This window comes from Mauremys reevesii, linkage group 4, assembly GCF_016161935.1.
Source record: "Mauremys reevesii isolate NIE-2019 linkage group 4, ASM1616193v1, whole genome shotgun sequence".
NCBI classification, from domain to species: Eukaryota; Metazoa; Chordata; order Testudines; family Geoemydidae; genus Mauremys; species Mauremys reevesii.
Genome location: NC_052626.1, coordinates 89130889 through 89154692, shown reverse-complemented (window position 1 = coordinate 89154692; position 23804 = coordinate 89130889). Strand labels below are relative to the sequence as shown.

The window sequence follows — 23804 nt, the reverse complement described above, 5'->3', positions numbered from 1 at the left end:
GGCCTCCGTCTGGGCTCTTCCTCCTCCGGGGCAGCTGGGTACCAGGCCGCCTCACTACATAGCCCGTTACGGATAGGAAGGCCTTCACTTGCCTTTTGGTGGCAGGCTTGTATGCCTGTAAGGCATAAACCTTAACCACCAAATAGTGGACTTGCCCTCCACTAACTAAGTGTCCCAGGTAACGGGCTTCCTGTTTTCCTATTGTACATTTAGCAGTGTTAGCGGTTAACCCAGCTTCCCTCAGTGATCAGAGAACAGTGGATATTTTATCCAGATAGGAATCCCAATCCTTGCTAAAAATTACTACATTGTCCAAGTATGCCACTACACGTTGATTATGCTGTTGGAGTAATCTGTCCATCTCACATTGAAAAGTAGCAACTGCCACCTGTGTAATCTGCAGGGCATCATCTTAAAATGAAATAGGCACAGTGGCACAGAAAAAGACATCTTCTCCTCAGAGCCTGGGGTTAGAGAGATCTGCCAGTACCTCTTCATCAAATCCAGAGTGGTGATGTATGGTTTTTTTTCCAACCAGTCTAAGAGTTCATTCACCTACAGAATGGGGTGGGCATCACATTTTGAAACTGTTCATTTTTCTGAAATCTATATAGAAACCCAGTGAATCATCTGGCTTTAGAACCAGCACAATAGGACTCCTCCAGTCACTCTATTACCCTGAATTCTAATACAGTCCTGGGCTCTTTCTCAACAGCCCCTCTCAATTTGTTGGGAATTGGTCAGTGGTCCTTCCTGTATTACCTTTATCTGCTTCCGTACTAATGTGACAGTGAGCCATGCACATCTTCCCAGGGCGAGTGGAGAATACCTTTGTAAAAGCAGCCACCGGTTGGTGTGCCTGTTCCTTTTGCTTCTGGATTAGGTTCTCTCAAGGGCACCAAGCTTTCTTTTAGGCAATTCAAAGTCCTGGGCCACTGCACTGTCAAGTCCTCAATACACTGTCTGGGCTTCCCCAATGAGGAGTGCAGAAAACTGGACTGCTCTTTGGGCTGGGGGTCATCAAGATGCCATGGCCACCCTTTCAAACATTACCAAGAATGACTCCAGGTCATCATCTGTCATCATCTTTGGAAGCAACAGGGTCAGAGTGGTTCCCTGAAGTTTGGGGAAATGCATTACCCAGAGGGGCAGGACCCTGAGGAGCGGGATCCTGAGGAGCAGCAGTCTGTAGCAAATCCACCATTCGTTGTAACAACTGTTGCTGGTGTGACGCCATCTGTTCAAACACTTGTCGCTGTCCTGCTTGTAAATCAGCCAGCCATTGCAGGAGCTGATTCACCTCCATAGCGCATGTGTATGTCTCAGTTTATGGTTTTGTGAGCCAAAAAAAGCTTCTCTTTTCTACAGGGCACTTAAAGGCGCCCTCATTTCTGGTACCATATTGTAAACTGCTCTTGGAGCAGTCTCTCTAGAGGTCCCAGGTTTCTTCTAACTGGTCTCCTTCAATTCGCCAACAGATAGACCAATCTATAAATTCTTAATCTAAATTGAGTTTATCAGCCCTTAAACTCCAGTGTTTGCAGTCTTCCTTTCTCTCCTTGCCAGTTTCTTAGAGGAAGCCTGGTGTGGGGCAGTTGCACCTCTGCTATCCCAGGCCTTTCTGCCTTCCCTTTCCCCTTTATGGCTAGGCACATTTTCTTTGTTGACCACAGCTGTGGGTGCATGCTTCCACAAGGGTCAGTTCTGGAAGCTGTGCTGGGATGTGGGCAGCCTGACTGCCTGCAAGCAGGGAAGGCTCTGCTCTCCCTTCTGCCTAGTCAGTATGGGGTTTGTAAACACCATTACACATCTCTTGTGAATTCACTATGCACATTCTCGTCATCCAGCCCAACTAAGAGTCAGTGAGGAGGCAAAACTGAGACAGTGAATCTTAAAGCAAAACATCTTCCACCAAAAACTCCACAAACAACACAAACTGGAGGAATTGTGGTCATGTAAAGATTGGAGAGCCTACAATTTTAAGAGGCTCTTCATATTTTTGGCAGCATTCTGCAAATGTCATTTTTTGTCAATTTACTTGCTAAGATTCAGCCACCACAAAATAGAAGTTGATGTGCTGTAGCCTTGTCACCTGGGCTGGGCTACACAAGAAAGTATTTTCAATAGATGTTTTTTGCTGTGATTACAGTTGTACAACTATGTTGAAAGAGTGCATCCACACTGCTTCATTTATGTCATCTTTACCTAAATCCCATATGAATCACTGCACCCACACAGCTCTGAGCTTTTTCAAAGTAACTCCACACAACATTCTAGGCAGATATTCCATAGTGCAATATTCTGCCACTGGACTCTATGTATTCTGGAATTTTTCTCATGAGGCATTGTGCGATACCTACTAGAATTACGGAACTTCAGATCAAACTAACAAACTCAGATTTTCCTCTCATGGTATCCCATACTTCATCTGCTTTTCATAGATTCTTAGAATGTCAGGGTTGGAAGGAACCTCAGGAGGTCATCTAGTCCAACCCCCTGCTCAAAGCAGGACCAAACCCCAATTAAATAATCCCAGCCAGGGCTTTATCAAGCCTGACCTTAAAAAACTCTAAGGAAGGAGATTCCACCACCTCCCTAGGTAACCCATTCCAGTGCTTCACCACCCTCCGAGTGACAAAGTTTTTCCTAATATCCAACCTAAACCTCCCCCACTGCAACTTGAGACCATTACTCCTTGTTCTGTCATCTGCTACCACTGAGAACAGTCTAGATCCATCCTCTTTGGAGCCCCCTTTCAGATAGTTGAAAGTAGGTATCAAATCCCCCCTCATTCTTCTCTTCTGTAGACTAAATAATCCCAGTTCCCTCATCCTCTCCTCCTAAGTTATGTGTTCCAGCCTTCTAATCATTTTTGTTGCCCTCCGCTGGACTCTTTCCAATTTTTCCACATCCTTCTTGTAGTTTGGGGCCCAAAACTGGACACAGTACTCCAAATGAGGCCTCACCAATGCCGAATAGAGGAGAATGATCACGTCCCTCGATCTGCTGGCAATGTTCCTACTTGTACAGCCCAAAATGCCGTTAGCCTTCTTGGCAACAAGGGCACACTGTTGACTCTTATCCAGCTTCTCATCCACTGTAACCCCTAGGTCCTCTTCTGTAGAACTGCTGCCTAGCCACTCAGTCCCTAGTCTGTAGCAGTGCATGGGATTCTTCCATCCTAAGTGAAGGACTCTGCACTTGTCCTTCTTGAACCTCATCAGATTTCTTTGGGCCCAATCCTCTAATTTGTCTAGGTCCCTCTGTATCCTATCCCTACCCTCCAGCATATCTACCACTCCTCCTAGTTTCGTGTCATCTGCAAACTTGCTGAGAGTGCAATCCACACCATCCTCCAGATCATTAATGAAGTTATTGAACAAAACCGCCCCCAGGACCGATCTTTGGGGCACTCCGCTTAATACCGGCTGCCGATTAGACATGGAGCCATTAATCACTAGTAATACAGCACCATTTTCAAACTGTTATGAGGCAGCATGAAGGAAACACAGCTGAGTGTTGCAATCCTAGCAGCCATTAATATGAACAGGATGGCCCAGATGTCAAGCAGCCAGCTTTGGAAGAGTCAGGAGGCAGCCACCAGCATAGCCACCATGATGCTGGGCAGTTATTTGGAGGAGGAAGAGGAGGACGGAGATGGGAAACTGAGAAATTACTTCTTTCTGCATGACATTTTCATCTGGAGGAGCACTGCTTCTGGGCTCAGCCAACCAGCACTGCCTGGTGGGAAAGGATACTGCTGAAGAACTGGGATGACCAGCAGTAGCAGCAAAACTTCAGGATGCGAAAGACTAATTTTCCTCAAGACTGGTGGAGAGCTCACCCCAGAGCTGCAGTGTCAAAACACCAACATGAGAGCTCTCCTCAGTGTGGAAGAGCCTTTGACCATCACTGCCATCTAGAAGCTCACCATCTAATTTCTATCAGCTAGTAACTAACCAGACTGACATTGACAGATCGACTATTGGGATACTGTTATGGAGGCATGCACGGTTATTAAGAGGTGTTACCGCCCCAGGGGATAAAGATGGGTAATGCACAGGTTACTGACAGATTTGCACAGTAGGAGATCCCAAATTGTATAGAAGACATTAAGGGGATTTCATGTCTATTATTTGCCTCCCCACACACCAGACCTCAGAGTTCATCAATGGAAAGGGGTATTTCTCCACTGTGGTGCAAAGTCCTGTTGATCACCGAGGTATATTCACCAATATTAAGTTGGGGTAGTCTGGAAAGGACCATGATGCGGAGAGCTTTAGAACTTACAATTTTTTTTAAATGAAAAACTTTAGATCATTATAGACAATATATATTCCTCCTGTCACTCTAGGAGACCGAGCTTACAAAACCTTTAAAGGTATGTCCACACAGTGAGCAGCAGCAAGCCTGGGTAGACAGACTGAGGTTCATGCTACAATGCTATTCATAGCTGTGTACACATTTGGGCTTTGGCTTGGAAGCCTAGGGAAGGCTTCAGAGTCCGAGCTCCAGTTGGAGCCACAACAACATCTATACAGCTGTATTTAGCACCATAGCATGAGCCCTGTGAGCCAGTCTGTCAACTTGGCTTTTGGAACTTGCTGCCGCAGCTTGTGTAGACATATCCTACCTGGACACTTGGATATGAGAAAGGAACTTACCAATTATACTCTGAGCAGCTGTAAAATAACAGTGAAGTGTGAATTTGGAAGACTGAAAGAAAGGTGCAAGTGTCTTATGACAAGGCTGGATGCTTCTGAAAAATATGTGCCTCGTGTTATAGCTGCTTGCTGCATTTTGTGCATCTATGGGAGCAAGAGCGAGAACCTCAACAAGGGTGGGGAGGTAGAGGGGAATAGACTTGCAGAACTCTGTGTACAGCCAAAGAGGATGCCTTTGCAAAATGTACCAAATGGCCAGGAAAAGCAAGGTCAGGCAAGCTCTAAGATGAGGTTTATCTGTATACACAAACTGTTTCATTTGATAAAACTAGCATCTGATTTAACCTTGTTTCTACCAAGCAGGCTACACACCAAAGGATCACAGAGCTGAAGGACTGTTCCCTTTCCCCCAACTCTGACACAACAGTTTTAGGCAAAACCATTAAAAAAAACCTAACAGTTTGCCTAACAGGCATAGACCAGAAAGCATTTTTTTAAAAACATGTTACCCTAGACCAGGATACTATTGTGTTTAAAGTGTAGAAGTGTAGATGTCATCAGGCACTAATTTATTATATTTCTTATTCACACTTAGATCAGATATAACACGTTTCCTCTTGTCTTAAAGGGAGTTTAGATATTACACATCAAACATGATGTCTGTTCTGAAGCATTCCAAATGTTAGTTTCTTATGGATATGCAATATCCCTGAAATATTACTACAAGTCCCATATGAGAATAACTTAAAAATCAAAGTTTCATCCTCTGGCAAATATATTAAAAGTCACTGATAGTAAAACTCTCTTTCATATCAGTGCATCTATGATGCAAAAGAGAGTAATTAAAGCAAACGATTCATACAAGGGGAAAACTAGTAAAAATCAAGATGAAAGCTAGGAAGAAAAATAATTGCTTGTGGATGAATCAGATATGCAGTCTGAGGAGTTACACTTGTTTTTTTATTACCCTTGAAGATTAAGGGAACTGTGAAAACTGAAGTTGTCCAGACAACAGTTATCAAATAAGAGTAAAGAACAGTGGTGGACTGAAAAAAACTAAAATACAGTTTAGTCAATATAATGAATTTAAAAAGAGGAAATTACTTTTCTGTGAATTTACTGCAACAGACTTTTCATTGAAGAGAAAATGAACTAGATGGATAGAGACTCATTTGTACTGTGTGCTTCAGAGAATGCACTACCATAGGGACTTGAAGGAAACAGGCTCTAAAGCAATAAAGAGACTTATGAAGGTAACTGGAAAATACTATTGCTTAAATCCATGACAGACCAATTCCTCATAGGAAACAGCCAACAAGAATATTTACCGGGGGGGGGAGGCGGGGGGCGGAAGCAGGGGGTATTAAACATATCATTAGTGCTGAAGTTCTCTTTTTTTCATCAGCACCAAATGCCCAGAAACTTCCTTTTTATTTGTTTGTTTGTTTTTTTAATACTTGACTCTTTTCTCTGTGTTTCTCAGTTGTGAATGAATTTTCAGTCTTCGTGTATGTTATTAGGAAGCACTATAAATAACGTTAAAGACCTGATGAGTGATCAAAGTTAGGATAGGAGTATCCACTCCCTATCAGATTTTCCATGTATTACTCTACCCTTTAGGTTTTCAGATGCTGAAGAAAATAAAGGCTGACATCAGCTTTCATATTCTCTACTGTGTTCAAAGCAGGGATAAGAGAAATCCTCTTATGTGGGAAAAAAACAAGTTCCAAATATTAAGGAACTCTGGCATATTTTACATACACATATTAAACACACACACACAAATATTGTAGCCTGTTTATGAAGATAACCTTTAGAATGTAAATCAATGCAACACGGCCCTGATTCTACAGCCAAGATGATAAATGATAGCACTGAGTGAAGTTCCACCATTCATCTCAGTGATATAGACACTAAATTTAACTTAACATTTTACTGTTGACCCTTGTACTAGCATAACCCATCTGACCCACTGTCACTGACTATATCCTATTTATTTGCAAATAAACTAAAACTGCAACACCTGATATTCTCTGATGCTTCAAATACTTGATACACCTACTATGCTTTTTAAAAGTGACAAAAAAAGCTGTTTACACTTATCCATTAACAATGGTGGAATCCCAGATAAAGCACATGGGATTCTGTGGATCTTCTATTGAACTTAGTTGAGCAGCAGTAACAGTTCACTTTGATAACCCAATAAATCTTTCTGAATGAGTTCCTTTGTGTTTTGCAATGATGTCTTCCAACAGTGAACCATAAAGCTAAAATGAAATTTCAGTTAAGCCTAGATTTAGATGTAGAATACCCCCAACTAATCTGGCTGTGTCATTCCACACAAAACCATGACTCCAGTTCGGGGTAGGCAACCTATGGCATGCGTGCCTAAGGCGGCACGTGAGCTGATTTTCAGTGGTACTCACACTGCCCAGGTCCTGACCACCGGTCCGGGGAGCTCTGCACTTTAATTTTAAATGAAGCTTCTTAAACATTTTTAAAACCTTATTTACTTTACATACAACAATAGTTTAGTTATATATTATAGACTTATAGAAAGAGACCTTCTAAAAACATTAAAATGTATTACTGGCACGCGAAACCTTAAATGAGAGTGAATAAATGAAGACCTGGCACACCACTTCTGAAAAGTTGCCGACCCCTGCTCTAGTTCTTTTTGTGGTTTTGTTTTTTTAAAAGGAGTTCACCTCACCTCCCCCCCAAAGAAATCCACTGGCATTTCCTGGGTGATGAGCTGCACCATTCTAAGACATATGAAACTTCTGTTATCTCCACCATCACAGAATGAAGCATGTGTGTTTGAAGTAACGGTAGATACACGGAAGTTTCCTGTTTCCACAGGAGTTTGGCAAGCTGCATCCTTTCACTATCATTGTATCGGTATTGATTGGTTGATGGATAAGCTTAAAGTTGGTGACACTGAGCTGAACACCATCATACTTTGAGATCTCGAATACACTGATAAAATTGTCTTGTTGGCACAATATAGTGAATCACAGCAGCTGACAGCCAGTCTGGTTGGGCAAGAAGCAACATGCATTGGTTTGGTTAATCCCAAACTAAATCCTTGGCCATTACCATTAAACAGCCTCCAACTCCAAATTACAACCAATTTAGTTTTAACCTCTTTAGACACAATATAAAACAGATGGCAACTGTCAAGTATCTGGCCTACACCGTAAACAGTGCTGGAGGATGCTCGAAATACATGGAGACTTGTATAACAGCAGTTGCTTCATGTTTCTAGCCATTTAGTGGCCTCGGTGGAGACATTGTGACATCAACCTTGCTACAAATCTGTGAATCTACAGAATCACAATTATACCAACTTTATAGTAGAGCAGTGATATGGGTACTGAAGGCGGCTGAGGAGCAGTAGATTAATGTTTTCATTTCATCAGCCGCTCCACAATAAGTGGCAGGACAAGATCAGCAATGACGATATTTATAGCTGAAACCAGCAACTACCTCTGTCAGAATTGGTTTAGTTTCAGCAGCTGTCTTGGCACAGACATATTATTAGGATTAAAAGCCAATTGCAGAGCATGTTTACTAAGGAATTCCACTCTATGGCCAAAAAACTCAGTGGCACTATCAGATCACCAGTGACAGACATAGACTGAACGTCCAGCCAGATGTCTTAAGGATTTAGCTAGAGATCAATCTGAGGCTAGGTCTACACTGGGGGGAGAGGGAGAGGTGTCAACCTAAAATATGCAACTTCAGCTACGTGAATAGCATAGCTGAAGTCGGCAATCTTAGGTCGATTTACCTGGCCGTGAGGACGGCAGTGAGTCGACAGCGCTCCCGCCTCTCGCCACAGTGGAGTTCCAGAGTCGACGGCAGAGTGATCAGGGATCTATTTTATCACGTCTACACTAGACGCGATAAATCAATCCCCAATAGATAGATCACTACCCACCGATCCGGCGGGTAGTGTAGACATGCCCCAAGTGATGCTCAATCTGCAAGGAAGCTATGTTCCCTTGGGATTTCCCTTGATGACGACGACCACTGAATCAGAGAGCCTAACAGGTTGCACAAAAAACTTAGGCCCAGCTTTTTAAAGGTATCTAGGGATCAGTGTGTTCAGTGTGGCAATGCTTAACTGATTAGGAGCCTATTTCTTATTTTCAAAAGGGACTTAGGTATGCAGCAGCCTAAATCCCATTGACAGTCAAAGAATTTGGTTTTACCTTTTTTCTTAAAAAAAAAAAAAAAAAAAGAGAAGAAGAAATTACACACAAACACAAATACCTATCTTACAAGAATGTTGTTTATGGTGCAAAGATAACCACTCAAAATTTAAGAAATACATTATGATATAGTCTTTAGTTACACAATACACAATCCCCGCTTCAGTTGGTACAGAGCAGAGATACACAAGGCATCAGAATTAAGGCTGGACAGGCAATCATGAAACTAGCATTTCCTAACTTTCAAATGTTAGACTTTGCAACTTTAACAATGTTCTTTTAATAGAGGGTGTGTGTGTGTGTAATAATATACATTAGTGGTGGGCAACCTGTGGCCCATAGGCTGCATGCAGCCTGTCAGGGTAATCCTCTGGTGGGCCATGAGACAATTTGTTTACATTGACTTTCTCCGGCCACGGCCGCCAGCAGCTCCCAGTGGCCGCAGTTCGTCGTTTCTGGCCAATGGGAGCTGTGGGAAACGGCGGCCAGCACCTTGCGCCACTTCCTGCAGCTCCCATTGGTTGGGAATGGCGAACCACGGCCACTGGGAGCTGCGGGTGACCGTGCCTGCAAAAAGTCAATGTAAACAAACTGTTTCGCGGCTGGCCACCAGATTATCCTGATGGGTCACGTGCAGCCCACAAGCCACAGGTTGCCCACCACTGATATACATGCTAACACACACACAAAACCATATCACTTGTACTCGCCACTGAACAAGTGTGTGGCCAAATGAATCTTGCAGGCCAAACGTCCCACCAAGTTCTAAAATGCAATTTGGTTTCCTGATGTCTTCATCTTGACTATACAGAGTTGAAATCTGAAAAATGCAGGTGCCAGCATACAAAGTTCCATCTTAATCCACAGATGGATTCCTATATTCTCCACTGGCTGCACCTCCATGTTCACGATGAGGACAAGTTCAGTCTGTTCCAATTATTGAAAACTGTGTCTCTTTATTCATCAAAAGCTCTCAGCATGACCCTCAGTTGTACAAGGTGTGACAGACTCAGACCAGTGGGGTACAGGAGTCTGGTAGAGGGCAGATATACTGGTCACTGGATGAGTAGTTTTCTGTTCCCTGAGTGACCAGAGCAGGAGCTGCACTAGAGTAATCAGGAACCTACCAGAACCAATTAAGACAGGCAGGATAATTAAGACACCTGGAGCCAATTAAGAAACTGCTAGAATCAATTAGGACAGGCTAGCTAATCAGGGCACCTGAGTTTAAAAAAGACCTCACTTCAGTTTATGGCGTGCATGTGAGAAGCTGGGAGCAAGAGGAGCTGAGAGTGAGAAGACATATTGCTGAAAGACTGAGGAGTACAAGCATTATCGGGCACCAGGAGAAAGGTCCGGTGGTGAGGCTAAAGAAGGTGTTGGGAGGAGGCCATGGGGAAGTAGCCCAGGGAATTGTAGCTGTTGTGCAGCTGTACCAGGAGGCACTCTAGACACCATGTGGGTCGGGAACAGCCCAGAGACCTTCTCCTCTGGTAGAAGCCACAGTCCAGGTCAATTCCTCCTGTGTCTGATCAGGAGTTGGGAGGTTTGGGGGAAATCTGGAGTAGAGAGTGGGCCCAGGTTCCCCCCAAACCTCCCAACTCCTGATCAGACACAGGAGGAATTGACCTGGACTGTGGCTTCTACCAGATGGGAAGGTCTCTGGGCTGTTTCCCGACCCACATGGTGAATCTGTGAGGCAAGCAAATCCACCAATAAGTGCAGGACCCCCAAGGTAGAGGAGGCACTTTGTCACAAAGGATTGAACATCCATGCATTAAACTGAGAATTCACCAACATCCTGATAGAGGGCTAGGATGGCTGACATTAAACAAAAATAAAACTACCTTACACATTTATAACCTATCATTAAAAATTCCAAAAGCATTTTGCAAGGTAGGAAAGATTTATTGTCCTCATTTTATAGATAGGAATGTATCTTCCCTCTCAAATTACTTAGCAAGTATTTTTATATTAATAGTTAGAACCTATGAATTAGTTCAAAAAGGACTTAAATTTATTAAAGTAATATAGCCCTTGTGCAAACTACAGTTTATTATTAACAACAAATACTTTACAGATATCACTGTTACAGTTTACATACTCAGTTATCAGTTCACATGTAAAAATTCAACTCTCAGATTTTGACAGCAATCTTAATTCTGACCCAGGGCTTTGGAGCTGTGCTCCGGCTCCACTCCAACTCCAGGCAAAAAACTGAAGCTCCACTGCTCCGTACTCCGCTCCAAAGCCCTGACCCAGAAGACCTATTTGTAAACTCTATCAAAGTATATTTGACTGGCATGTATTGTATATCTTGAATTGTATAAAGTAAGCAATTAGTGATGCACATATTGCAAGAGTTATGCTACTCACAGTCAGCAATTATAAATTCTTCTCTCTTCTTTCATATTTGGTTTCTCAATTCATCTAAAAGTGACCCATCAATTTCAAGACCACAACAATCCTCAGAAGGTCACAAATCATGGCTTTATAAGAGATTTCACCTGACCTTCGGAAACCCTTTTGATTCCTGGACATATTACAAACCCTGTGCATCATTTTCCCATTCTTGGGCTCTATGTCATTTTGAAAGATGCCACTTGTTTAACTATTGTAAAAACAAACTATTTACAGTAAGTAACCAGTGTTTTAAATCATTTAACAATCATTATATTGTAATATTTTTCCAGAAAAAGCCTCACAGAGATCAGAAAAGAACAATAAACTCATAGGAAGCCAGCATTCCAAAGAACAACAATTAAATTTCACAGATCAACACATCTGAATTGTAAATATGTAACACTGTAAATAGAATCCTTTTAGTTCAATACCATATTTAAGATATCACAGACCCAAACATGTTACTCTTGTTTAATTGTTTGGTGGACTGAGTCCTAATATTCTATTTATTTTAAGTGCTTTGGCAGTTAAGTACTTTGCAGCTAAATGCCACTACCATATTAAAACACACATATTACACACACAGGATTTGTTTTCAAAGGCTCCTAAGGGATTTAGGTGCCCAAGTCCCACTGAGTTTCACAAGCACCAGGGGAAAAAAAGAAATCTAATAAAAGAGACCTAAAACCTGGCATGATTATATATACACATGGGGTTCTCAACCTTTTTCTTTCTGAGCCCCCCAACATGCTATAAAAACTCTACGGCCCATCTGTGGCACAACAACTAGCTTTCTGCATATAAAAGCCAGGGCCAGCCATTAGGGGGTAGCAAGGAGGGCAATTGCCCAGAGCCCCATGCCACAGGGGCCCCCATGAAGCTAAGCTGCTCAGGCTTTGGCTTCAGTCCCGGGTAGTGGGGCTCAGGGCCTCAGGCTTCAGTCCCATGCAGTGGGGCTTCAGCTTTCTACCGAGGGCCGCAGCGAGTTTGATGCTGGCCCTGCTTGCAGGAGCCCCGGAAACCTGCTCCCGGCCCCCTACGGGGCCCCAGACCCCTGGTTGAGAACCACTGATATATGCTATTTAGTTTAAGACCTAATTGGACATATGTTCTGCATTATACCCTGAAGCCTACAAGAAGCAGCTATTTCATCAGAAATTCATTAACTGAGAATTCCCTGCTACCTATGGTACTCTAGGAACATAGAGCAGAAGTGACCCAATAGAACTCATCTGTCAGGACTGGATACAGGAACAGGGGAATATACAAACATTTACTATAATTTTGACAAATACTATAATTTGATTTTCCAGAGTACAAGATTAATGAATCCTGTGATGGTAAACATAAAACCTTAATCTGAATAACAAATCAATTTAATACAGTAGAGCTCTTAGCAGCACAAGTTGCAGAGTGTGGTTTTTATTTCTCTACCAAATAAATAATTATCTTAGGACAATACAGAGTGACAATCCAAATTTGGGGAAAAAATTATATACGACTGTAAGAAATCATTTAACTCACCTGCCCTTGTCGGGGTGATAAACAATTAACAACTTCTTTCACCATCACAGGTATGTGTGGTCTTCTACAATCTTCATCATCTGCACTTTGATGTAGCTTTTGAACTTCATGGTTATGCACTGTTTGTTTTTTAATTCCATAGTCATAAGTCACTTCCAGCCTTTCTGCTGAAGAATGTATATTTCTGGCCCAAATACCTACATTTATTGAGCTAGTTTCTAAACTGGACAGAAGCAATCGTTTGTAGAGTTGGCACAAATACCGAAACAGCACCATACTGTAGTTAGGCGAACCTGGAAAAACAAATATTGGAAACAATTTTAAAGTAAGTATTTTAAATAATAGGTTGGTTCAGGAAGGAGAAGTACAAAAACGCAGTCACACAACCCATGATCCCAGAGAAACACTACATTGGCAGAAATTTAGATACATAGTTTCCATTATAATCTCCAATGGTGGTATCCTTTCAGGATTTCTCCAAGGCCCTCTACCCAACATGGATGCTCCAAGCCGCAATGCTTCTCTTTACGTATTACCATAAAACTTTTGTTTCCTCTCCAGCCTATGATTCTGACTGTGGCATGACATATTGAGGATACTAGTATTAAAATGAAGTATATGGTAAACGATAAGTGACCATATCTGAGCACAAAGTATACAAGTAAAGCCAACTAGGCTTCATTACTTTAAAAAAGTATTACTGTCCTTTCTATGGTTAACATGCTTTCAACATCAGCACACCACAGCACAATTAATTTTGTAGTGTTCCCTGTAACCAGTTAAAATAGGAAAATGAGAGTCCAACACTGTAGTTGGATTTAATACAGTGCTAGAATCATGTTATGATCAATAAAAACATTTGTAAAAGCAGCAAAGAGTGGCACCTTATAGACTAACAGACGTTTTGGAGCATGAGCTTTCGTGGGTGAATACCCACTTCGTCGGATGCAACATTTGTAGCAGTGCATGATAACATCATGTAATCAAATCTCATACTTTAAAACATCAACTGTTCAAACACTGGGTGAGAAATGAAACATCAGACCATTTGTCTGGTCAAGAATAGCTATTTTCATCAGTTTCATATTGTTCGTGAACATGACTTACGCTTCTTTCATACTAAGTCATACCTAGATGACAAACCAGTAAGAATACACCTACCTCTCTTCTTTATTTTAGTAGTGGAGTGCTATATCCTTTAGGCCAGTGCTTCTCAACCCACAGGCTGCTTGCAGCCCTATCAGCCCATATGACATCCTTGGGGCCATGGTAATATATATATTGAGTGGCTGCAGCCCATATAACACATAGAGAGCTGCATATGCAGCCCACAGTGGTAAATAGGTTGAGAACCACTGCTTTAGGCTAATCTTTTCTTTTCATAACAGAATGAATTGGCAGTTAGCTGCAAAGAGGTAAAAAGACGGGTTTTATTTACAGGAATTTTACATTTGTTTTCTGAGCAAATACCTCCTTCAGTCCCACATTTCATATGCTCTCTTACCATGTAAAAAAGAAAACACAGACATAAGGCCATCTGACAATATGCCATACTGTATTTTTATTATTAATGGAGACAATGTCTAATCCCATGATGCAATTTATCTACCCAATTTTTATATATTCTATTGATTCAGGTCTACCCATCATTCAGTCATCTGTTTTGTTTGCCACAAAATGGGAACATGCTGAATGATCATTTTAGGAAAGTTTACCTTCATTATAATCTATGCCCCACTTGTTAAATAGCTCCACACTTTAAAAAGGTAAACAAATTAGGCAAGTTCTCTGTAATCAGATATTTTCTTGTTCTCCAGAAACTGTTTAAGAAACTGATGGATCAAATTACCTACAAGGTACTTATGAATAGCTACCATCAATTGGCTTATCCCACCCAGGGCAAATAAGCAAAATGTATAATATTGGAGATAACATTGTTGAAAAGGTGCTTGTCTCCTTATTTAATTCAGAAATGTGCCTCACACTATGGCCCTGATCCTGCAGTGAGCCCTCTCTAAGAAGACTATTTCACTCCCCCTATAGATCACTACAAGATCAGAGCCAACATTAATAATCATTTAATTGTCTACATCCTTAACCAGAATTGCTTTAAGTAGTCATATGAACCTAGTAAGATGTTATACATATATATTATACTCAAACTCAATTCATATCCCAGAAAAATATATTGATAAGTTACTTCACAGCACTCTCATTTTAGGCAACTTTTTTGTTTAAATAAAGCAGAAGTCACATTTCTTCTAAAATTCATGCCAATTAATATTTCGATGTATTGTTTGGACTGGGAGTTTGTAAGCGAAAACGTTGCTGTCATTTGTTGAAATGCAACTAGGAAGGGAAGAGGTAGCAGATGTACCGCCTCCGGTGCAGAAGAGTGACTGAACCTCAGCGAGCACTTGGGGCTTGCGACACACCCCAAACCTGGGGCGTGGAGGGGGGCAGGAGTGAGTGTGTGCTTGGGGGATAACAGCACCATCCCACAGCGGCCGGACGGGCGCTCTAGCCAAGCGGAAGCATCGCGGGGAACGTTAACTCGTTGTCAACGGACGCTCCGCTTCGTCTGGTTTTACTGCGCGTCTATAACGCGGCTGCGAAGTCTCTACACCCGAGAGCGTTTGAGGGCGGCCTGCCCACCCCCCCTCTTCCAGCCGGGCCGCGCTGCGCTGCGGGGGCAACTGAGGCCGCCCCAGTCTGCAGGCAGGGGAGACTGGGGGAACAGGGGGCCCGGTACTCACTGCAGATCACGCCGCTGCCCCTCTCTCGCTGCCGGGGTATCAGTGCACAGACAGCCCGGCCTCCCCTCCCCTGGCAACAAGGCACCGGTGTCTTCAGTTCCGCCTGCATGTTGCTGCCGCGACGGCAGCACCCCCCCCCCCGTCTCATGTGGGAGCAGAGGGTCCCTGAGGGACCAGGGAGATGTAAACGCCCGGAGGGGAGTGGCCCCCAAGAAACCGCTCAGGATCTCCCCAGGGCCCCAGCGTGGTGTCTCTCTCTCTCTCTCAACAGCCACATTACACTAGCCTCAAGCCCTCCCCGGGTACCCCCCCATCTCCCCCCCAGGGCACTATCCTCGATCACCCACACCAGCTCCCAGCTGTGCACAGCCCGCTCCCCCCGCCACCAGCCATATACAAACACCTGCCCCTGTTTATAGACACTACGCTCCCCTTGAAACATGCAACACCAATCAGCACGCCTGCCAACTGCAGACAAACCCAGTAACACGCTTGTCAGTTGCGTACTACCACTTCCTGTACATACCCCACACGCATCATCCCGTCTTATGCAATTCAATACAGTAATACCTTATTGGCATGAAAAGCTATGCAACGTTGCGAACATTTTCAAAGACACCTCGGGTATCTGCCAGTGGCAGATATGTAGGACGGACCTGCCCAGGTCAGGGTTTCGCACTGGGGTTTTATCTCCGACACGTATTTGTCATTAACATCACAACCCCTGCTGCCCCCACACCTACCTCTCTGCTGCATAGAAACATATGCATAAATCTACCTCAGGTACATACCAACCTCGTCTCACTCACTCACAAACATACACCCACACAATCACCACTACAGTCGTACACACACAGCCTCCGCACACATCCTAGCTGTACTACAGAAGTGCCAGTCACGACTTCAATCATTAAGGCTGAGTAAAGTTTTAGTCCAATCCAGCAATACTTTGTGGGCATGCATACTAAACTATTGTTAGTAAGAATGTTCTAATCTCCTGTTACACGGTTACACGGGTGTAACATACTACCTGTTGTGAGCCTGTGTATGCAATATGTGGAGACAACCGCATAGGGCAAAAGACTGTTGGCGAATAGTCGTTTGCCTTTTAAAGTGAAACGTGGTTGATTTCTACAATATTCACCAGTTTAGTTCTGTTATAAAATTTGCTCAGCTACCTGTACAACTATCTGTGATTTATTCATCTAAAATGCAGTACAACGTGGCATGTAGCCTCTTGAGTACCATGCGCACCCCTACCCGGGGGCTTAATGCATCTTCTCCCACTCACCCCTTTGTGCACGATGGATTGCTGCCCCCCCCCAACCCAGGCAGAGCAGGACCCTAAAGGGGGCTTCTCGGAATTATATTCCCCTTTCTCACGTGATAGCACCCAAAAGGAACAAGCGGCATAAGCACAGACCGCCTAGGCACGGGGCACGTTTTCCTAGCAGGAAGAATAGCGCTGGCCCCAGCACCGGGCCTACCAGGACTGAACTGAGCCCGGATGGATCCCCGCTGCGATCAAACCAGTCCCGCTTGCCCTCGGCGCGGTCGCACTAGAGACGTCATGGCAGTGCGGGCCAATGAGGTGGCGAGGGGAGGCGGGCCGCTTGTGTTTGAATTTGCTCAGTGTGCGGCTGGAGAAGGAGGTGACAGGGGGTGCGGCCCGGGCAGAGCCAGCGGCGCCCCCCGCCCGCAGGTGAGTGCGGCCCCCACTGCCCCACGCGCCAGCCTCTCCCTGGCCGGCGGAGGAAGCCCCCGGCACCTCGGGCCAAGCTGCGGGTGGGGTGGAGCCGTCTGAACGGGCTGGAGCCGCCGCCCGCAGAGGAGCCCGGCCCGGCGACCAGGCTTTGTTACAGCCGTAACTATCTGTCTGACACTATGTGCAAATAATAATGGTGATATCCTAGAGACGGGAGCTTGTAGGCTGCTGTATAAAGGACTTTGTATGTTGGTTATCAGAGGCCTGGTCGTCATCATCATCACGATAAACGTGCTGTGAATTAAAGGGAAGCTGTCAGTTTAAAACGTGCACTCCTGCCTGAGAAACGTTTATTTCATGCCTAACTCGTAAGATTATTCTAAAAGGAAAAATCCTGTTTTCAATGTATTGGATAGCACTTGTGTGTAGCTAGTTTCCTCTTTCCCCTGTGTAATCAGGTTTCCCTGTCGTTTGTGTGGCTCTTTCACACACTGACAGAAAGACAATATGCTTCTTCTGAAATGCTCAGTCTTGCAAGAGTCATGAGAATCTGCAGCATGGAGTTCTCTGCAGGATCAGGTCCAAAGACTTTAAAGCAAAAACAAATAGAATTTGGGGACAGGTATAATGCCTGAAATTACCTTTGACTCCTTTTGAAATTATCTAGATTTAAAGTTAACAATGTTCCTGTAAATTACTTTTGCTACCAGACCACTAGAGTTTTATAGGTTTCAAAGTAGCAGGCGTGTTAGTCTGTATCCACAAAAAGAACAGGAGTACTTGTGGCACCTTAGAGACTAACAAATGTATTTGAGCATAAGCTATGTTAAATATTTTGTTTGGGGTTTGTTTATACTCTAGTGATTTAATGTTAGTAGAGGGGACAAATCAAGGCCATTATATTTTTTACATAAAGTGATATTTACTGTTTTTTAAAAATCTGGTGAAATTAAGATTAGGGTTTACTGGGTGATATTACATGGTGGTAACTTGCCGTAAAGGTGCCTGACTAGTTTAGAAATACAGTAGCAGTCATTTCTTAACTGTTTAAAAATAATCCCTTTTTACTGGAGCTTTCTAAGGATTTCTGACAGTGCTAGGTTTGGAACTATTTTTGGATGTTTTAAAATCATTTAGAATGTTTCATTTTTAATTGAGGATTTTCTTTTGGAAGATAATATAAAGTAAGTTTTATACTATCTGTGTTTGCATTCACACTGCATTCTCCCAGCATGTAGGGTGTATGGGATTCATAGAAGCACTGTGCATCACAGAAGAACTTTCAGGATGATGAAATAGCACTCCTTTTATAAACTCCCAATCCTGAATCTGCCCAATAAACAAATTCAGTTTATTTTATAGTTTCCTATATCAACAAGAACTGTAGAAATCTGTGGTCACCTAGAGTTCATCTTTACCAGCTAATGTGTTAAAATACAAGTGACCTTGTTTACTTTAGGCTTTTAATATATTATCTAACAGCTTTAAAAAAACAAACAAAAAAACCTTTTATCCAGGTTTAGACAAGGCCTTAGGAAACAGCACTGCAACAATTCACATTTGAATACTTATATTCATAATCATGAGGGCTAAAACTCTTTAATAAATGTTAACTAAACAATAGCTTAGTGCCCTTCATCACCACACTCACCTACTTTCGAATGGTAACTTTCCTCTCATCAAAAACACACTCCAAAGAGAGACTGCTGAACTCGAATTAATATACAAATTAGAAGCAGCAGAGAGTCCAGTGGCACCTTATAGACTAACAGATGTTTTGGAGCATGAGCTTTCGTGGGTGAATACCCACTTCGTTGGATGCATGTGGGTATTCACCCACGAAAGCTCATGCTCCAAAACGTCTGTTAGTCTATAAGGTGCCACAGCACTCTTTGCTGCTTTTACAGATCCAGACTAGGTATATAATCAGCCAATGCCAGCCAATAAATAACGCACTGAAGTCTTATATCGATATCTTATATCGATCCCCCTCCTCGATCGATGTCCGGGATCGATGTCTCCCGCCTCGCGCCGCCGCGCCTCCGCCGTTCGCGATCGAATCGATAGAGCAATCGAGTCGAGGGATCATATATCGCCTAGATGAGACGATGATATATCGATCCCTGAAAAATCGATCGCTACCCGCCGATACGGCGGGTAGTGTAGACGTAGCCTAGCACAGCTACCCCTCTGATACTATGCAACTTAGATACAATTAACTTAGGTTTACAATTAACAGAGACTGGGAATGGTTGGGTCATTACACTAATTGAATCTATTTCCCTATGTTAAGTTCTCCTCACACCTTCTTTGGGTCATCTCGATTATCACTTCAAAGGGTTTTTTTTTCTCCTGCTGATGATAGCTCATCTCAGTTGATTGGCCTCTTACAGTTGGTATGCGTACTTCCACCTTTTCATGTTCTCTGTATGTATAAATATCTTCTGTGTGTTCCATTCTATGCATCCGAAGAAGTGAGCTGTAGCCCACGAAAGCTTATGCTGAAATAAATTTGTTAGTCTCTAAGGTGCCACAAGTACTCCTGTTCTTTTTCCTCTCTGTGAATGAATTTGTTTTCAAGCCCTGCTGTGAATTTTTAAATTAAATATACCTCTATTTAGACCCCTATCTACACTGTTGAAAGGCACAGCTTTTAAAAATCAATTCAGTTTCAAATAGCCAGTGTTGATCAATTATTCTTAATCCAATTATGATCCCTCCATACTGATGGAAAAGCTACGCTAGTTGAGACTGCTAGGAAACAATTTCAAATTAGTTCTTTATTTAGCATTAATTGTTTAATTGATGATCTGTTTTAAGATAAGTATCCAGTTACTTCCAGCTATACTGGATAAGCGCATTATCTCGCAACCTGATTTTTCCCACAGGAATATGGCTCCCAATTTGATTATGTAAAAAGTCTAATATTCTATGGGATGCCTTTTTTATTTTTTAGTTATTTAGATGGCAGAAACTTGGTACGTAAAAAGTGGTATTTGCAATGCTGTCAGCTAAAATGTGTTGGATATCTGCCGTTATGACTGGCAGGATTTTATGGACTTTCTACATTATCTTGTTCATCAGCACAAGTAGTTTAGTATAATAAGCTAACAAATATCTTTGATTCACTTACTGATATCATAGGGTGGGGTGTTAAGGTCTAGCAGAGAAACCAAGAATAAATACACTTCTTTTTTTTTTTTAGATTTTTTTTTTCCGATAACAGAATATGAAGTCTTCACATTTGTCACCTGTATTTGTCTTGAGTTGATAGCATTTTTTTTAAATTTTTTTTACTGTATTTAGGTAACAAATACCATAAAAATGGGGTGGATAATTTTTTTTATTTAAATCATTTTTTTTATTTTTGTTTTGGTTTAAATCCTGTTTAAACTTAAATCTAAATTTAATACAACATATGTTGTAAATGTGAAACATCTTTTGATAAGAGAAGAGATGTAAGGTGGTTTTGTTTAATAACAATAAATTTTATATGCTATTTTTTATGTTTAATTACGTTCCAGTTACTGTCCTAATACGCGCACACAATGAGCAAAAGTTTAATTATTTAGTAAATAGAAAATCATGAATGATATATTGCTTAACATACTAAAAATGTGCAACTTATAAGAATCTGAAAATATTAAGTATATAAATATAGTGTAACCTTTTTAAGTACCAACAAGATGTACCAAATCTAGTGTAAAGGCTCTGTTTAGTTGTAAATCAACTTGTTTTTATAGCTGTACAAATCAATGAGAATGGACTTTTTATTTAAAAAATAGCTAAAGTACAAATGGAAAAGTTGACTAAAATCACCTATATAAATTAAGGCTTTCCTCTAGGTGATTTAAATCAATCCACCCTGAATAATGATCTCTGAAGTACTTTGGCCTGTGGCTTGGTGGTCTTACAGGTACCTGATTATTACGTTTGGCATTGTGTGAAGTCTTAACAGTGCTCAGAAGCATAGGACCGAGGAAAGAGGCAGAGAGAGTGAGAACGTTGGTTGACTGTAGATCTACCCTGCTACTGCAAACATGCAGCTTAGACTCGTTAAAAGTTGTCTTCCCTCCTGCCGTGTTGAGATAACATAGTTACTTGTGAGAGCAGTTCATATATGGCTGGCTGCACACTCAGGCCCCATTCCTGTCAATTGCTCCGTGCAATGTCCATTAACTTCCATGCAGCTTGGCATGGGCACATGGGTTTGCCTGTGCTAAATGGACTGGGGCATAAGTAGAGCCCTGTGTTGGGCTTTTTTGCAATGAAAAATTCACCCAGTGGCAGCAGCTCCTGTATGGCTGGGCCCGGCTCCTCACTCTGGGCTTTGTGACCTGGCACACAGGATTGCCGCGCCACTCAGGTATTGGGCCCAGCTGTCCCTCTGTTGTTGTCATGAAGGGCAAGTGGCCAGATCATATTTGAGTGTTGTTACAACCTGGAGCCCTGGGTTGCTCACAGCGCTACTCAAATTTAGCTTGACTATGACGCAAGGATGGGCAGGTCAAACCTGAGTGATGCTGCAACTACTTAAGAGACCAAGCAATAAACAGAAATAAAGTAGAACAAAAACTGCTAATCCATGCTGGGTGTAGGATTGTGAACCTAAGATTCTATGGGACTATATACTGAATTATTGTGATATGGGTATGATCCCTTTGTTTGAAGAACATTGATAGCACGCTGTGGGGAAGCTTGTGCAACTACTTCTACTTGTTCCATGAATATATCAGGTTTCAGTTTCCATTGCTTTCAGTCCTACAAAGAAAAAAATTAGTTATAAACAAATAAAAAAAACAAAACAACCCTACTTTTATTTCTGATTTATTACTGACTGAAATGGCAAGAAAAGAAAACCAAAAATGCTGATTTACCCCAAATTCTGATTATTGTTGGCTTTAAATCACAAGCTTTCAGGAATGGGTCAACACTTGATTTGAAAGACGTACATATGTACTGCTCAGTCAGCATAGGTTCATTAGCATGTAGTATAGTCTGTATATACATCAATCAACTAATGCAACATCAGGCAGCAGCAAAGTTCAAGGGCCAAGCTGTTTTGCAGTTCTCAATTGGTTTCTGTAACCTGTCAAAACCTGACAGAAAAACATAACTTATACTATATGGGGAAGAGGAGAGGTTGAAAGTACTGTACTTTTGGAGGCTAATAATTGATCTGAATGCCTTTTAAAAAAAAAAAGGCAAATGGCTGTAGATCTTAACAATATAAGAAGTATACTACTTAAATCTTGATGAAATAACTTTTTAATAAATTAGAAAATCGGGCTTGTGTGTTTGGTAGATGTTGCCTTGGCTATGAGCTAATTGTAAAGCTGTAGCTACTTTCTGAATTCTAAAGTCATCTCATAATTGTTTTCATTTACAGAAGAGATTTCAGTTGCTTGGTCTGGAGAATTGTTTTTGGCAACAAAGAAGAATTAAACCAAAGCATCATCATGTCTAGTGCTACCCAGGAAGATATTTGCAATCATGTGAGAGTGGTGGTCCGTGTCCGTCCACAGAATCAAAAAGAAAAAGATGGCAACTTTAGCAAAGTGCTTCATGTTGTAGACAAGCACATGCTGGTCTTTGATCCAAAAGAAGAGGAAGTTAGCTTCTTTCATGGGAAGAAAATAGCATGTAGGGATATTAACAAGAGGAAAAACAAGGATCTCAAATTTGTATTTGATGCTGTTTTTGATGAAAATTCATCTCAATTAGAAGTTTTTGAACGTACTACCAAAACTGTGCTTGATGGCTTTTTAAATGGATACAATTGTACAGGTAACTTTTCAGTTTGTCTCCATGAATTGACCAAATCATATTTAATTAGCATTTAATCTTAATGCTAAGATTGATTTTGAACAGTTGCAGCTTCATCACTAGCAGTCAGAGGCAGGAGATTCACTTTTTATTTTATCTCTCTTTCTACAGACACAGGAGAAGACCTATTTTGTAAGAAATTAATATTGGGATTATAGTAGATTTCATAATTGGTGTAGTGATATGGTACTCATACTTAAACTAATCTTTCTGAAAATTCAGTGCTTGCATATGGCGCAACAGGAGCAGGAAAGACCTACACGATGCTGGGCTCACCTAAAGAACCCGGAGTGATGTATCTAACCATGATGGACCTTTACAATTGCATGGATCAATTAAAAGAAGAGAAACTGTGTACTATTGCAGTTTCATATCTAGAGGTAAGCTAACAGCTATATTCTGTGTATTGCTATCAATAAAGAATATTTTCATATATAAAATACAGTGAAACTGTCTGAAGCAACTATTACGGAGTGACACAAACTGGGCGCTTAAAAGAGATGTCCTAATAAAAATGGAGTAGAACCGTACTCAACGATTTGGAGATGTTTTTAGGGTAAATCTTAAAATAGGATGCTGCCCAGTAAGAACAATTTCCTCTAAAAATTTCGTTGAATACTCCAGTGATCATCAATATTTTCCAAATTATAATTATACACACATATTATGTGCAACAAAATATCCTTGAGTTCCCTGATAACTGCAGGGC

General features: G+C 41.8%; 2 protein-coding genes across 6 annotated transcripts in view; one reads left to right on the top strand and one right to left on the bottom strand.

Annotated features, from left to right (window-relative positions):
- METTL15 (methyltransferase like 15) overlaps positions 1 to 17283 on the bottom strand; it is a 199051-nt gene extending 181768 nt beyond the window's left edge. The window contains exons 1-3 of one of the 5 annotated variants that reach the window (XM_039537089.1): positions 15565 to 15873; positions 13970 to 14213; positions 12809 to 13101 (exon numbers count right to left, since the gene is read on the bottom strand). In XM_039537089.1, the coding sequence (XP_039393023.1) occupies positions 12809 to 13084 (276 nt within the window). In that variant the 5' untranslated portion in view covers positions 13085 to 13101; positions 13970 to 14213; positions 15565 to 15873. The other 4 variants (XM_039537090.1, XM_039537091.1, XM_039537088.1 and 1 more) reach the window with 4 other exon arrangements.
- The window catches only part of KIF18A (kinesin family member 18A), a 131245-nt gene continuing 124560 nt past the window's right edge, over positions 17120 to 23804 (top strand). The window contains 4 exon segments of the mRNA XM_039537087.1: positions 17120 to 17221; positions 17223 to 17266; positions 22659 to 23056; positions 23318 to 23475. Of these exon segments, the coding sequence (XP_039393021.1) occupies positions 17135 to 17221; positions 17223 to 17266; positions 22659 to 23056; positions 23318 to 23475 (687 nt within the window). The 5' untranslated portion in view covers positions 17120 to 17134.